Source organism: Salvia hispanica, chromosome 2 (assembly GCF_029641045.1).
Source record: "Salvia hispanica isolate PSC_SH4W2 chromosome 2, Shi_PSC_v1, whole genome shotgun sequence".
Classification (NCBI taxonomy): domain Eukaryota; kingdom Viridiplantae; phylum Streptophyta; class Magnoliopsida; order Lamiales; family Lamiaceae; genus Salvia; species Salvia hispanica.
In genome coordinates, this window is record NC_142693.1 from 57,863,278 (window position 1) to 57,879,685 (window position 16,408).

At 36.1% G+C, this 16,408-nt stretch overlaps 2 protein-coding genes and 1 long non-coding RNA gene across 3 annotated transcripts; 1 reads left to right on the top strand and 2 right to left on the bottom strand.

Moving 5' to 3' along the window:
* The first annotated feature begins 262 nt into the window (after positions 1 to 262).
* Positions 263 to 3,693, top strand: LOC148932752 (ACT domain-containing protein ACR6-like). Its single transcript, XM_089064735.1, has 7 exons — positions 263 to 518; positions 956 to 1,001; positions 1,143 to 1,257; positions 1,380 to 1,447; positions 2,237 to 2,848; positions 2,969 to 3,073; positions 3,144 to 3,693. Exons 1-7 carry the CDS (start codon positions 451 to 453, stop codon positions 3,459 to 3,461), a joined length of 1,332 nt encoding a protein of 443 aa, XP_088920861.1. The 5' UTR covers positions 263 to 450; the 3' UTR covers positions 3,462 to 3,693.
* A 137-nt stretch (positions 3,694 to 3,830) lies between these two features.
* On the bottom strand, positions 3,831 to 5,849 carry LOC125198320 (large ribosomal subunit protein eL8y-like). The gene is made up of 6 exons (XM_089064736.1): positions 5,695 to 5,849; positions 5,375 to 5,621; positions 4,763 to 4,932; positions 4,547 to 4,675; positions 4,309 to 4,401; positions 3,831 to 4,226 (listed from the first exon to the last, which is right to left on the bottom strand). The coding sequence occupies exons 1-6, from the start codon at positions 5,695 to 5,697 to the stop codon at positions 4,095 to 4,097; spliced, it is 774 nt and encodes a 257-aa protein (XP_088920862.1). The 5' UTR covers positions 5,698 to 5,849; the 3' UTR covers positions 3,831 to 4,094.
* A 920-nt stretch (positions 5,850 to 6,769) lies between these two features.
* LOC125201408 (uncharacterized) lies at positions 6,770 to 8,647 on the bottom strand. The gene is made up of 3 exons (XR_007172908.2): positions 8,459 to 8,647; positions 7,765 to 7,833; positions 6,770 to 7,026 (listed from the first exon to the last, which is right to left on the bottom strand). It is a non-coding gene; the product is annotated as an uncharacterized LOC125201408 (long non-coding RNA).
* Between the last annotated feature and the right edge of the window lie 7,761 nt (positions 8,648 to 16,408).

Below are 16,408 nucleotides of genomic sequence, written 5' to 3' on the forward strand. Positions count from 1 at the left end.
TGTAACAATACTTAAAAAACGGTGAAGCACGTCGATAATCCTTTAACCTCATGATTACTAGAAGAATTAAGTGGCCACGCCTCGACTATCACATATTCTTCACAAAAGTTTGATTCTATGCTTAATTCTCCGAAGATAAATTCACACATAGTAGAAAGTAAGAGCATATCTATTTTTAGCTGATTTTAAATGTTTTATTTGACATAATTAATTAGAAAATGAATTAGGAAGAAGGCACGTTACTACTCTTTGAAGCGAGTGAAGGGTCGCCTACGCCTACTCAACCAAATCTCACTCCCTACTTTCTCTCTCTCTTCATTTTTCTGCAAATATTCTTCCTTCCACAGATATTGGAGAAGACTCTGTTTTACAGCGCATGCGCACTCGCACTCGCATTTTCCCTCCCTACTTTTCTCCACTTCAATTATCTTCCTTTTCTCAACGAACATAATGCTCCACACATTTGAACAAATGGATGACGAGTTTGCCAAGCTTCTCCGTAGGATCAATCCGCCCAGGTTTGCTCTATTTCATTTATATTTTTTGATTTCGCTCTTTTGTAATATTGCTAGGGCTTTTCTACTTTGATTGTATCCGATTGTATGCTGGATTTTTTTATAATTTCCTGTGAATTATTCGTATTTTCTGTTTTTTTTTTCGCGTTGCAACTGATGTGTTTTGATTTTTGCTGTTGGTAAATTTAGATGATTTTCAATTGCGGTGAAGAGATTGATTAAACTAGATGAATCGTGTTCCGTTAGTAGTTAGGTTTTCACTGAGAAATTTAGGGCTAGGTATCTAGTAATAGTGTTAAGATGCTCGCATCACACACATACATATTGAGTTCAATATTGTGTCAAAATATTTATGTTGTTGAGTTATTTTTTTTTCGGCTTGCTGTTATTTTAGAGAAATTCATATATGTATGAGGACTTAGTTATTATTTTTATTGCAGGGTTGTGATAGATAATGATGCTTGTGAGGATGCAACTATAATACAGGCATGCTTCGTCCCTTGTCCCGTAGAAATTTAGAGTATTTTTAAGCTTTTGAGTTTTACTTCCATACCAGGATAATGTTTGTTTTCATTATATTAATCTCTTCTCAAGAATCTTATTGGGAGATGGTTTTAATTTGTCTAGGTTGACAGTGTCAATAAGCATGGAATCCTCCTTCAGGTGGTCCAAATTCTGACAGATTTGGATCTTGTGATTAAGAAAGCATACATTTCATCTGATGGAGGATGGTTCATGGATGGTAAGCTTCATACACTGATTTTGGGGAGTTGGGGAGGGGGAATATGGGTGATGAAGTAATACTTAACTTAAGTTTCTAATATTTCTTCTTGTCAACAATATATCTAACCCAATATCATACAGTGTTCAACGTGATTGACCGCAAGGGGAACAAAATTAGAGATCAAGAGATCATCAGCTACATCCAAGAGGTATAAATCTCCCTTTTTCTTTTTAATGACTGAAACGTGAACCACTTTGCAGTATATCATTTCTTCAAACAACATGCTTGAACTTTTTATTATGTTGGACATGCATTGGTTGCAATTAGATCATAGAAATGTTAAAGCATTTTACATTTTCTGCATCCACTGGGATAAATTAGATCTATCTCATCATTCTTTGTATGAAGAAAAAAGAATGCCGGGCTATGTCTAAGCACATGAAATACATTTGAGGAACATGCGTTAATCTAATTGGATATAGAATTAGGAGGTGTTTGGTTAGGCTTTTTTGGTTTCATTAGAAAAGGAATGACTCGTGTTAATGTTTCCATTTTCATGGCATTCATGTTACATAACAAATGTTCGGTTTGACCATTATCATTTATGGAGTTCAATTCAGGTGTTTGGTTTGGCTTTTAGGTAATTCAAGTTTCCTCTTTTAAACAACCAACTCTTGTTTTGAAACATGCCAACTTTGGGTAGTTAGCATAACTAAAGGAATGGCCTTTAATTAGACGGGCCTGAGCTTTTAATGCGGGCCTGGCAGAAATGGTAAAAGGCAAACCAAATGATAGAAATTGATTGTATCGATGCATTTAATCCTCCTAAAAGGCAAACCAAACACCTCCTTAAGAACTTTTCTGGATGTTTTATTTTTTTGTGAGCACATGCAGATTATGCCAAATTGCATAAGGAAGACTGCATATTGTATTTCGTTCGATGGGCTTTCTATCCTCATTTATTTCCTATTTCTCATTTCCACTTAACTATCTGCAGAGACTCGAAAGCAATGACGATTTGGTTGAACCTTCTTTGAAAGAACTGGTTGGATTAGTACCTTCGGAAGAGTATACATGCATTGAGCTAACAGGAAGAGACAGGCCTGGTTTATTATCTGAAGTCTGTGCTGTCCTTACTGATCTTGAGTGCAATGTGGTGAATGCTGAGATATGGACGCACAATGAGAGAGCTGCAGCTGTGGTTCTTGTCACTGATCATACCACGGGTTTTGCAATTGAAGATCCAAAGCGCATTGCAGCAATAAAGGAGCTCTTGTGCAACGTTCTCAAGGGAAATAGTGATTTAAATTCCGCAAGAATGACACTTCCACCACCTGGTGCTACCCACAGGCAAAGAAGGTTACATCAGATTATGTTTGCTGATCGAGACTATGAAAAGGCTGACAAACTGGTTGGTGGAAAAGTCCATGCCAAGACCACCAGACCTCATGTAATTGTAACAGATTGTGCAGAAAAAGATTATACAGTCATCACGATGAGATCAAAAGATCGACCCAAGTTGTTGTTTGATATTATCTGTACTCTGACTGACATGCAGTATGTCGTCTTTCACGGGGTAGTCCACACAGGAAGAATGGAAGCATATCAGGTACATTTAATCAGTGACTGCAATTTCTTGTAAATGTGATTTATGCTTTCTTCATAGATGAACTGAGTGGTTGCTCAGAGCAACATGCTGAAACTAAAAGTCAATTCTTGGTGAATATAGGAATACTATATCCGGCACGTGGATGGGGTACCTATTAGTTCAGAAGCTGAACGAGACCGTGTGATGCAATGTTTGGAAGCAGCCATTGAAAGGCGAGGCACTGAGGTACAGATTTCTAGCTACACAAAGCTGTGTCCTATGAGTAAACAGATTCGATAATTGAGTGCATTTTCAGGGTCTAGAGTTAGAACTATGCGCGGAAGACAGAGTTGGACTTCTCTCCGACATCACCAGGATATTTAGGGAAAATGGCCTGTGCGTCAAAAGAGCAGAGATCTCAACTAGGGGCGGGAAAGCTAGGGATACATTCTATGTCACGGATGTGACTGGCAGCCCCGTAGACCCAAAGACCGTGGACTCCATCTGTGAACAGATTGGTGGAGGCGTTTTGCATGTCAAATGGGACATAAAGTCTTCCCCAAAACCACAACAGGGTAGCACAATTAGCTTCCTGTTAGGAAGCTTCTTCAGATCTCGAACCTTTTCCGGTTGAAGGAGGAATGTGGAAAGTAAAAATAGTGTATATAGATGCATGGCTTAATGGCAATGTTCCTCAGTAGGAGAAACCACCCCATACTGTTAATAGGTTAAAGAGGGTGGTGTGGCCATGTACATGAATATATATACTCTCTACCGAGGAAGCTAAACTCTTGTACAGTATATAGAAACAAAATATATGTCGAACAGTATAAGCATATAATGTTAATGAAAATGCTTGTGTACAATGTGGTGATTTCGATGTCTGCAAAATACACGTTTTTCTACTCACAATTTACATTGCTCAACATCTGCTAAATTGTAAAACCTCAATAAAGATGAAAATTTATATGGATGTAAAGGCAAAAAAACAACGACAAGGGCATTGAACAAACTTCCTGCGCCAACAAATATCTACTGAAATCTATCACAGCACCAGTTCCAGGAGAATATGAAATTACAATAGGTGGAAAGTAAACAAATAATGCAACAAACACTTGGGAATTAAAACATGTATCCATTCAGACAGAAGCAAAAAATTTGCATAGAAACAAAAAACAAAATTCATGTCGGATGTTAACAATGGCAAAGTAGGATATCTTAGATTTGACACTATTAACTAATTGGTAAACAAAGACGCAAAAACTGCTTAAGTCATCCTCTGGGCAGCCTCCTTGGCAAGAACCCTCTCCTTAGCCTTGGTCTTGGCCTGTGACTTTGATCCCATGACACCACCTCCCCACTTCTTCCGGGTTTCATCGTATTTGTCGTTGAAGTTGGCCTGTAACAACAGCACATTAGAAGAATTAGATCTGTCACTAAACATCCAAACTGAAAGACCATAATGATATTGGTCTAAATACCTTGATGGCCTCAAGGATTTTGCTGAATTCCATCTTGTCCTCATTCTTTACTGAGGTCAAGCACAGAACTGAGGCAGTTTTCTTGTGGACAATCTGTGCAGAACAAAACATTATCATATCAGGCTAAAAGCAATGAAGATCAGTATCATATCAGGCTAAAACTAATGAAGATCAGTATCATATCAGGCTAAAAGCAATGCAGATGAAATCCAAATTAAACAGATGAGGTGCAACTTACGCTTCCTAATCTAGCTTTGCCCTTGACAATGCAGTATGGGATCTCCATCTTCCTGCACAAAGCAGGGAGCCAAACAACCAACTCAATGGGATCGACATCATGAGCGATCACCACCAACTGAGCCTTGTTCTGTACATAAAGAATACACAAAATCAGTAAAAAAACACAACATCAGTCAAATAAACACAGCAAATGGGAACAGGAAGAGAACAAAACCTGCTCAATCAGGTAAGTCACATGGTTCAGACCATACTTGACCACAATTGGCTTCTTGGTCTCAGGGGTCTTGCCCTCAGCCTCAGCTTGAGCTCTCTTCAAAAGCCTGTCTTTCTTTTGTGCTCTGTCCTCAGGTCTGTACTTGAGAAGCATCTTGAAGAGGTTGGTTGCTAAATCAAAGCATTAAAATCAATATGCAATGTCAGCCTAAAGCAGTAAAGCATAAGATAAACTAAATTTAAATTCTTATGAAACACTACCATTTTTTGTCTATAGCAGACAGAGAGAGACAAACCACATACAAATTTAGTAAAACTAATTTACAGAATGACTGCTTCGATCAATTAAACAAAAAAAATAATTTGAAACCCTGGAATAGAAAATCACATATCCTAGTAGTATTTGATAATGTGGGACTTAAAACCTCATAGAAAAGGTAACAGCTTCTCAACAAAGACATTACTAAATTGAGATACATAGCATACCAGGAAAAAAAGTATTCACTATAGTAAACGAAAAACTCAATTAAAAGAATAGCTATCCAATCCTAGATAAAACTAAAATAAAACTGAAAACAGCTTAAAACACAGAAAATTAGAAAGGGGGCAATACCCAAATTTTTGTCTAGCGTTTTGGAGAATTGATGAATCGGCGGCGGCACCTTCAAGCGCTGCTTCAAGATCATCTTTTTGCGCTGAATCCGCACGACTTGGGGCCATCTCACGAACCTGTGAAGATCCTTCTTAGGCGGGAGGGCGCCACCGATTCCGAACTGCTTCGGCCTCTTCTCGAAGAGTGGGTTCACAACTTTCTCCACCTTTTTCTTGGCAGCGACCGGCTTCACACCCTTCTTTGGAGCCTGAAATTGAACATAATTAGATATGAACGGAGGATGTGAGAAGATCACGGCGACAGATAATCGATTTCTTTACCATTTTCTTCAGCTGCTGGAACGAAAGAGTGAGCAAAACCCTAAATTCTATAATGCGGAGACGACCGTAGTTGAGATTTCATAACTTATAATCAACGACAACTGGCCCAAAACCAAAATTGGGCCCAAATGTTTTAACTCAAATGTGTTGAACATCATTTCCACCGTATATCAAATCTTATTTTTAGGTAGAAATTTTCTTCATTCACGTCTCATATCCAAACTCATTTTTGCGTATTTTTTTTTTTTTTTTTGGAATGACACTAAATATAGAACTACTAAAAAAATTGTGAGACCTATTGTTATTTATAGTAAAAATGAAACGGGACTCCAATTCGCGAACTGATATGGAAAATGAGACTTCTATTCGCAAAAGGATGGAGTACTTATTAAAATTGAGAAAACATATTTTTTCGTATTCAGAGAGAAAGTGCAAATGATTTTAAAAAAATTGAATATCTATCTAAAATAATTGAAGTTAAATACTTCCTCCGTCCCAAAAGTAGTTGATGCATTTCTTTTGGGCACGTGAGTTAAGAAATTGATGTGGTAAAAGTTAATGTAAGAGATATAAAGAGAGAGTACAATAATGAGAGAGATATAAAGAATATGCATTTTCTAATTTTGGAACTCTTCTTTCTCTAATGAGGTGGGATCCATTATCTACAAATAATACTTTATTTACTTTTTCTCTCTATATCTCTCTTACTTTACCAATTTTGCATTAAAACTCGTGCCGAACCCAAAGTTTATATTCTTTGGGGACGGAGGGAGTATTACTTTTAAATGAAATGTGAGTAGATTGTGAGACCTATTGTCATTTATAGTAAAAATGAACCAGGACTCAAATTCGCGAACGGACCGATATGAAAAATGAGACTTATATTTGCAAACGGATGGAATATTTATTAAAATTGAGAAAAAATATATATATTTTGTAACACCCTTACCCAATTAATTAAATAATTAAACAAGTAATGCCACATTTCTGTACAGATCTCAAAATTTTAAAAAGATAAAAAGTTCTTAGACATATCATTTCACTTAACCCAAAAAGAAAAACATTATATGACATCTAGTCTTAAATCATCAATCTGTTTCCAAAAATCATTATATACATTTTTACATACACACAACCTGTACTATTCGCAAAATATACAAGTTTAGCAAAAGATTAGGAAGTTATGTTAACGTCTACAGTTCATTACACTTCCAAAATGTGCCACATTTAGCAAGCCCCAAAAGGATTACCCAAAATGCAAAACTTTGGCTAGTGACTAGTGACCCAGCTTGTGCAGCTATAAAACGAAAGAGCTAGCCTGGTTCACCTAGTCTGCAAGATGAAAAGAAGGGGTGAGCTTCCACAACTGCAATTGTAGAGTCTAATTTCCAAAATTAAGTAGATGTTATGAAACCTATACATTCCCTATTTTTTTAAAACAAGAACTCATTCCAAAGCTAACATCATCACATCCATATACATTTCTTTGATATTGGAAGTAAACAACTAAATCATAAATTTGGATCCTCATCTTTCATATTTCGTTGAATTTATCAGATCCACAAAGCTAATAATAACCAATCACTCAGCTTAATAAATCAAGCACTAAATATTTTAAAAATATTATACAACCTCAAATGCTTAATGTGAGACCAGGATACACGAGTCGGCAGATAATTAGACCACCCATGAGGGTGAATATATCAGATCGGTTACAGATAACAGATAACATAGACGATCATCAGATCAAACTATCCACTTAGGATGCAGACAGATCAAACCACCCATTTTAGGGTGCAGACAAACCAGAGCAGACAGATCAAACCACCCATTTTAGGGTGCAGACAGATCAGAGCAGACAGAACAAGCCACCCATTTAGGATGCAGACAGATAATCAGATATCCGACGATCCTTCCATATCATACATATACGAGTTAACTCCTTCAATATCATCACATCTCATGTCATACACACATATACAATTCACATATTAAATCACCAAAATATTCCTTACCCAATCACATAAACTTAATCCAGTTATATAAAAAAATTACTATATAATACACTACCTCGAAATCCATATTGCTTTCCTGGATCACTTTGTTCTTCCACCTTCTCTTTGCTCGTGTCAATATCACCTTGCAATATGTAATCTGTATCAATGCCAACGCTAAAATAATGTAAGCATAAAAGAAACTCTCTTATAGTCACTTTTAGCTGCTAATGCATATAGCTATGAAAATCATTTTATCCTTGTTCTAAATAACCACAGTAGCTTAACATAAGATAAAAAAACTCTCTTTTATCCATCAACATTGTCCCAACATTAAGAATGAAATCCCAAATATGCAATACTATCTTATTGTGAATATCTTCCAACAAGAATACATAAAAATCGTCTTCTCTCACAATTAACTATAGGCTGTACCAAAAATGTGTTATACTAAAAATACATACTTCTCAAAGTTTTGATTTGTCTTATAAGAAAAGTAGTTTCTCAAGGAAAAACAAATTTAGCAGAGCAAGGTTTCAATATTAATGAAGATTTCATATTGTCCCTACATTCAAACACAAATACCATGCTTAACAATGATATTCCATTCACTTCTCAAGAAGAACTTAGTAAAAACTATAAAACAATCAAAGAATTAAATTTGAACCTAAATTTACTTAAAATCCAAATTGGGGAGAACCAACTTATGAACCTTAGCTTTAAAATGAAGCAGAAATTGAACAAATTTGAAATGTGAGGGACTTGCTTACTCAAAGGGAAGACATGTCGGAAACCGGCGACGGAAGCTGCCGGAAAGCCGACGGCGACAACAATGCATAGAAGAGAGATGACGTTGTGTGTGTGTGAGTAGAGAGATGTTAAGACAAAGAGGGAGATGAGGGGAGTTTGCTCAATTTCCCCGAAGGAGCAGCCTTCGATCCTCTTTAACAGTGGGAGTGAAGAAAATGTAGAATGGAATGAGAGAGATGATTCACGTCCATTCTAGAAGGGAGTAGAGATAAAAAATCTTTCACCTTTCCAAATTCTTCTTTTATTATTTGTCTTATCCCCTTTTTTTTATATATAAAATTTTATTTATTCTTCCTCTATTTCTAATAAGCATACCTCACCAAAAATTTCACCTACAAATAAAACCTATCTACACACTTCTGGTATTTAGTACTCCATATAATTTTATGCTAAACAACACAGTAACTTTTTTTTTTTCTAATTTAAACACATAATTTAATTTATTTAGACATTCAAAGTATTGAAACTATTATTATTTATTTATTTATTATTATGTTAAACTCGGGTCGTTACTGTTAGGTTTGGTATACTGAAAAGCATGTTTCGATCAAGTTTCGCTCGAATAGAATCTTGCTTGTATACGTAAAACTCTATAATCCACTTTTAACCCGAATCAGTATTATTCGAGTAGCTTCGCACGAATAGAATCTGTATATTATTACATTGTGTTTGCTTGTGCATTTATAAGATGTTTTATAAACATTTAAATGCATAAGAAGTAAACAAAGTCTAAGTCTTTTGCTTAGTAGACCGGTTGTGGGCATCGTCCACTTTAAGGTAATAAGGTCAGATCTATGCAATGCTTTGTAAAAGAAAAAGAAGAATTTCACAACCTAGATAGGCTTAGACTAACTATCGTGAAAGGTTGCAATGTCAGTCCGCATATTTCTAAGCCTTACTGAAATAAGATGACATTGGTGTGGTATAGCACTAAACGGATCTAACAGCAAGACATGTCTTTTTGCTATCTACTGAAAGACAAGGTCTTGATAAAATATTATTTCTTAATCTACATATGTTAGTATTGAGCATACGGTATTGATTATGCACTACTTTGACTTATCAAATGGTGCGGGTTTTTCGCAATCCAATAATCCTGATATATTGGGTAGTGGTGATTAATATCTAGCGGTGCTAGGATTGCTATTATGTTGAATCGTGCACGAGGTGAGTCTCGTTTGATAATGTCCTCAAGAGGAGCTCGAATAAGGTTTTATTATTCGGAAAACTGGCCAGTTGGAGTTTTATTACTCTATGAATAATAAATAAATGTTTCTTGCTAAGTCCACTCTTGGAATTAATAAGATATTAATTAATTAAGTCCATAGCAGACATTAATTAATTAACGGACATTTATATCTTAAGCGCGGGAAATAAATAATAAACAAAGTGGAAACCCGGATTACTCGTAATTTCGGATTTGGATAGGGAGAGTTCAATATTACTTATGTAGTGACTGCTCGTAATATTCCAATATAAGCTTGTATTAAATTGTGGGTTCAATTTAATTAATAAAAAGCTAATTGGGGGAGCCCATATCCAAAACCTTCCATAGATCCCTGTCTGGGCCCAAAAGGAACTTAATATAAATAGGAGAATAAAGGAGACATAAATAATTCATTATTATTACTCATAATTTTCGTCCCCCTCTATCTAGAGGAGTTCGAATTTCTCTCCTAATTGGAGAAGGATTTCTTCTGTCTTCTTTATTCGAGTCCTAGTATTTTGATAAGATCAGCCCACCCTGATGTCGAGATACAGTTCGGGAACCAGAGAGAAGATCCGTGGTCTAGTATTGAAGATCATCGTGGAGAAGGCGCGAGCAATCGACGATTCTTTGGAGAATCAAATCGGTAACTCTAAACCGTAGAATTCATGTTTTAGGATTTACTTTCTTTGAGCATGAATTATTTGCGTTCTAGCATGCAATTTTCTGTTTAACATGTGATTTGATCAATCGCATAATCGATCAAATAGATCCTTATCTCATTTATTTGTTTTGTACAAGTCTTCCGCTGTGCAAGGGGCTCCAAACCCCAGCAATTGGTATCAGAGCCAATTTTTGGCTCTGATTATGTGGATTAATTTCATATTATGTGAATTGCTTGAATGAATATTTTTCTTCGTTGCGTGGCTGTTAATTTTCGCATGGATGAACATAACGTATGGACGAAGAAAAGAAAAACCGCGACTTCTGTGCTGCGTGTTTTTTTGGGATGTTTTATGCATGAATATGTGTTTAGATTAATCAATTCATTCATAAGTAATCATTACACACGAGAATTGTTTGTTTATTCCCAAAATTCATATGAGATTCAATTTATATCCCGTTGTCGCATTACGCACGGAATGAGATTTTAATTGACTTGGCGGCGGTGGCTTTTGGTGGCTATTCGAGAGCCTGCTGACTGCAGCAGCCCTTGACGTGATCCAGCGGCTGCAGCAAGAGCAGCGACGCAGCTGCACCGATAGCAGCGGCGATCTGCAACCGTGGAGACGAACGTTGCAGCAGCGGCACGCGGGCAGCGGTGGGTGCGGCGACGCTGCGACAGCAGCGACGGCATCCCACATCACAACGCCGGTGGAGGTACGGGCAGCAGCGGTGATCCGGCTCGGGGGCGATGGCGCAGTAGCGTTGTCAACATTCAGACGACGCAGCATCAGGTGCGTCCTCGCGAGCGGACGGACAGCAGCGGCTGCATTTCAGTGGGAGTACGACGCGCAAGATTAGGGTTTCCCTATGCGTGACGTCGTGACGCATCGTCCCGTGACTTCGCTTTCCAAAATTAAATTAGGGTTTCCTAACTCTTGGGATTAATTTTGGAAATAATTGAAGATTATTTGGAAATAAGATTTGAATATATCTTTTGTGGATTTTGTATATTATACGAGATTTGATTTTGTATTAAATCATGGATTAATTGCGGATTTTATCCTTATTTTATGGATTTGTAGGGATTTAATTCCCAGATAAATCCTAGTTAAATTTGGATAATGACAATCTAATTTTATTTATATCCTATGGATTAATGTGGATTTATCCCTAGACATATCCTAGTTGGATTTAGATAATGATAATATTATTTTATTCTTATCCTATGAGTTTATATGAATTTATTTATAGATAAATTATTGATGGATTTGGATAGTGATAATATAATATTTTATTCTTATCTAATAGATTTATATGGATTTGTTCGTAGATAAATCTTGGATAGATTTAAATAATTATAATATAATATTATTTGATTCTATGGATTTATATGGATTTACTCCAAGTTAAATCCTAGATGGATTAGGATTAATATTAATATTGATTTATTTTATCCTATGGATTTGAATAGATTTAATTCTATTAAGACAAATCTTAGATGGATTAAAATAAGTATTAATCCAAGTTATCCGTATCTTTTGGATGTATGTCCTAGATAGATTAGGATGTTAATGATATATAAGAAAATCCTTATTTAATTGGATTTAGATAAATTTATTTATCTAAGAAATCCTAAGTAATGTTTGATATATTCCGGATATTTATTCTAAATAGAATTAAGATTTGTATAAATCTTGGTTGATAGGATTTTATTTTTATCTTATGGATTATGATGGAATTGTTTCTATCTAGTAATATCCTAGTACGATTTAAATAATGATAATCCTAGATCAACGTTATCTTGAATTGTAGGATTTGATTTTATCGAAATAAAATCTTGAATAATCCTAAATGGATTTAGATAGTTAACTCTATCTTGATAAATCCTATAAGTAATTGGATAATTATGATCCCATATAAAACTTAATTATTTAATTGATTCTCCCTTGACTAGATTAAATAATTGTCGATAATTATCCTGTGTGTTTAAATGCCATGCATTAGATGGATTTATCTGTTTATTTGGTGTTTATCTATTTTAAGTGGATTATCTGCTTTATCTGCTTATGTGATAATTATGCACAAACCATATAAAAATATCTAAGTGATGATTACAACAAGTGCGTTGTATACGGTCTCCATCAGTTGGACTGCCAAATTTTGTGAAGCTGATTTTCTAATATTATCGCCACCTACAGAGTAGGGACAATAATCATACGAAAACAACAAGTTCATAAGGGCGGACTTCTCACATAATAAATAGAATGAACTAGAAAGTGGTTCCCAATATTATTGCCACCTGCAGAGTGGGGACAATAATCCTAAGGAACTGCGAGTTTCAGGGTTCAATCAGAATTTATGAGATAGCTTAGTTTTGTTGTCAGCACATGAACATTGTTATGAGAGTGTGTTGTAGAAATAAAATTCTGTAATGCTAAATCTGATGGTCGTGCTTAGGCAGCATTAGGTGTATCAACCTCCAAAGGAGGAAGCGGTGTTGTGACCAGTAAAATTGTCAAAATTTTAATGCGTATTAACCTCCAAAGGAGGATACAGTTTATTAATTTTGTTGTTGTAAGATATATAATTGTTTTGTGGTTATTTGTGATTATGTATTGAGCATGAGTATGTGATAATAAGTTTCTTTGCCAAATCTTCATCATGTCATTCAATATTTGTCTGCGATCCTTAAAGAAAGAAAACTCGAATGCCTAAATTATGTAGACCGGAAACGAAAATGGATAAAATTCTCATCGCTGAAAGCTTGGAGTTTATACTCAATGATTCATGTCCTCCATTTCCTCGACATGATTCCACGAAGAATGTTCGAGAATGCATTATGCATGTACTTGACAAGCTCTTTGAGGAATAAGGTCAGGCTATTTTCCTTTAAGTAGCTCGACAAGTCTTGGTTAATGACGATGAAAGATGAGTATCAATAGAATCTGTCAAGATGATTCGATTGGAATATCCTAGAGTGACAGAATGTTTTGAGGATCTTTTGATCACTCAAATAATTTCTGACACAAGTCATCGCCTAAAGTAACAAGAAATGACTATAAGAAGGTTTAACTGAAAAGTAGAAAATCTTCAGAATAATAGTCGTTATGTTACTGTTAGAGGAAAGTAACATGATAGATGACGAACTCATAAAGGCTGCATTTTTCTTAAGTCCTAGTTCATTTGAACATAAGACTAGATATGGAAATGGGAGAGCCTGGATTGTCATCGAAGTTTGTTTAAAGCGAGAAAAGATGCTTTGTGAGTTGGATTGACCTATTTTATAGAAGGACAATGACTTACATGAAAATGCAACTTCTAAGTAAGAGATCTTGATCCAGTTAGGTTTTTGTTGCAGTGGGAGCTATTAATGCTCAACTATTGTTTTATGGTTGATGCTTAAGGCATCATAGTATTAAAATAATATAAGTGTGACAAGGTTGAGTATTTAACAACACATCAACTTCTTAATCATTGAATGATAAAGTATTTATGGCTCTTAGCCATAAGGCCAAGAAAATACTTAGAAATTGTTCGAACTGATCTAGACTATCAAGATTTTAACATATCGTTAAATAGCTTGAGAGTTGAGAAAGTCTATTTGATGCACTATGAGTTAGAATCATTTGATTTTTCCAGAGATTCAGAATACTTATAGAAGTGCAACATAGAAAGACTAGCAAGTCTCAATGGTTTACACCATAAGGAGACGAGCAAAGGGTTATGATCAGTAGTGGGAGTCTAATCTCCATTAACGAATCCAAGCATTCATCTAATGAATGGGTGATAAGTCGTATTCTAAGCCTTGGTTACTGGTCAGAATGTCGTGAAATGCATGTATTATCTGCAAAACAGTTGCTCAAGTGTGCAGGATTAAAGGATCCAAGTCAGTAGGAGACGATTCAGGTGACGCAAGAAAAAAAGGGCGCTAGAAGGGTGCAATACTGACCAGGATGCATGCCAGAGAAAATGCTCGAGATGGAGAAGAAGGATAGCTGGGATGATCATTAACAAGGGGCATAAAAGTCAAAACTTGAAGGAAGTCTACCCTAAAAGCAAGGGCAAGCCTCCCTATAAAAGAAGCCACTTGGAGAGAGAGAAGGAGTTCGCCTTTAGAGTCCAGCCACCGCACTTAGTTAGAATTCTCTCTAGAAGATCAGTTCCTTCAGCATTATCCAATCTCTCGATCCTCGCCACAGCCATGGTCACTTGACGTCCAGAAGTCTGCCGGAGAAATCATCGATCCACTGTTCCAGCCAGTTATCGTAGTAATATAGTAGTATCATCGCCCGGAGTGGAAAAACAATCGTTACTTTGCTTTCTAGTTTAATCTTTACTTGTTTTCATCGTTGGTTTGTTGCAAACACTCATCGTTGTTGCCTTTTGAAGTACTTTGTTATTTTACAACGTTTACGTTATGAAGTTTCTATTTCGCATGTCGCTTTGGTTCGAGTTTACTTCATTCTGCCTAGGAAAGTTAGATCTAGTTATCGCTTTTAATTTCTGAGTGCTTTCTTATCTGGAGTTTTCGACCTGCAGTTGTAGTTATGTTTAGTCAAATTTTCGTACATGAGTTTCTTTTCTGCGCCGTGATTACCTCTTTGCATGTCAGTCAGTAGAAGTAAAATTACAGTTTCACCGTTTAATTTAAGTTGAGCATTTTAATCGATGGATCTTGAGTTTGAATTTATGAATCTGAAGTTTAGTTATGGTGTTTGTGTTCAGATGATTTTTGTCAATACTTGGTGAAGAAGAAAACGTCAAAATCAACTTTAGTTTGGACCACTTTCACTTTTAAGTTACTTTTGCTTTTGTTCCCTACTTTTCAGTTGTACTATCCAGACCTGTCAGAGAGCCCCCAGCCACCAGATATACCTTATTGTCTAATTTTCCTCTTTTGGTAACTGTCTACTTTCCATATGCCTCTGAGACACCTTGTCCCCTATTTTCACGAACACCACCGCATGCCTGTTATTTTCACGCCTACTAGTCAGTAGAGTACCACCTTTATTTCTCGCCTAGGTAAAATCTCAACCCAAGCGTGGTAGCTAACCAAAACACCCAGGAAAGTCACCGCAGTTATCAAAACGTGTCCATCCTCGTGGGATTCGACCCTTACCTCCATTATACTAATCAGTAGAAGTGGGTTGAGGAAACTCGTTTGAAGCAAGGTCCCGGTTGTCGTACCAATGACTCAGCTGGGTCAGGAATCTCTTCCTGATCAGTTGGATACACTCCAAATTACATACGAAAACCCGAGGAAACCACCTGAATAGAGACCCTTCAATGGGATAGTTATGTAAGAAGGAATCGAAGTCTTTCTAAGACAAGTTTGATTATGTGATGAGTTGTACTCATTAAAATCTTATCATTGATGGGATAAACATTAAAGAAACTACGAACATCAGTGTCTTCTACAAAACACAAGTTGTGGACTAGAGCGTCTCTAGTCTAGCACATCTCAAGGTGTAATGTTGTTCCAACACGTGTTGGAAAAGTGTCCAAGAAATTGGAGTTGAGTACTGAGGCATGTTTTAAGGTTTGTCCCAAATGATGTAAGGTTTTGAGTACTGTAATCTTCAAAGATATAATTCTTGTATGAAGATCAAGAGATGAACTACAAGCCTAACATCGTGATAACTCTCAAAATAAAGAGAGAGATATCGGATTTTCCACATTACCAAGAAGTCATACCATTAGAAACTTTTGCACTAATAAAATCAACTTCATTACCTAAGTTTGTAAGAACCATATCGTAGTGGGAGCGTTCCACTGGAACACAACAAGTTCATGGGTCTAAGAGTGTCGTAAGACTCAGTCTTAGATTAACTTGAACATAATCCATTTAACTACAATGTAGTATTGGTTAATTTGGATAAGCATCTTTTAAAAGGTGATAGATTCCATGTTACAATCTAAGATAGACAACATGTTTTACAAGACTCGCAATACTACCTACAGACTGTGTCAGTCAGTGGGAGCAAGTATCTCTGCAAGTGTAAATGTGGATCTCAAATGCCTAGACAATGACAATGGG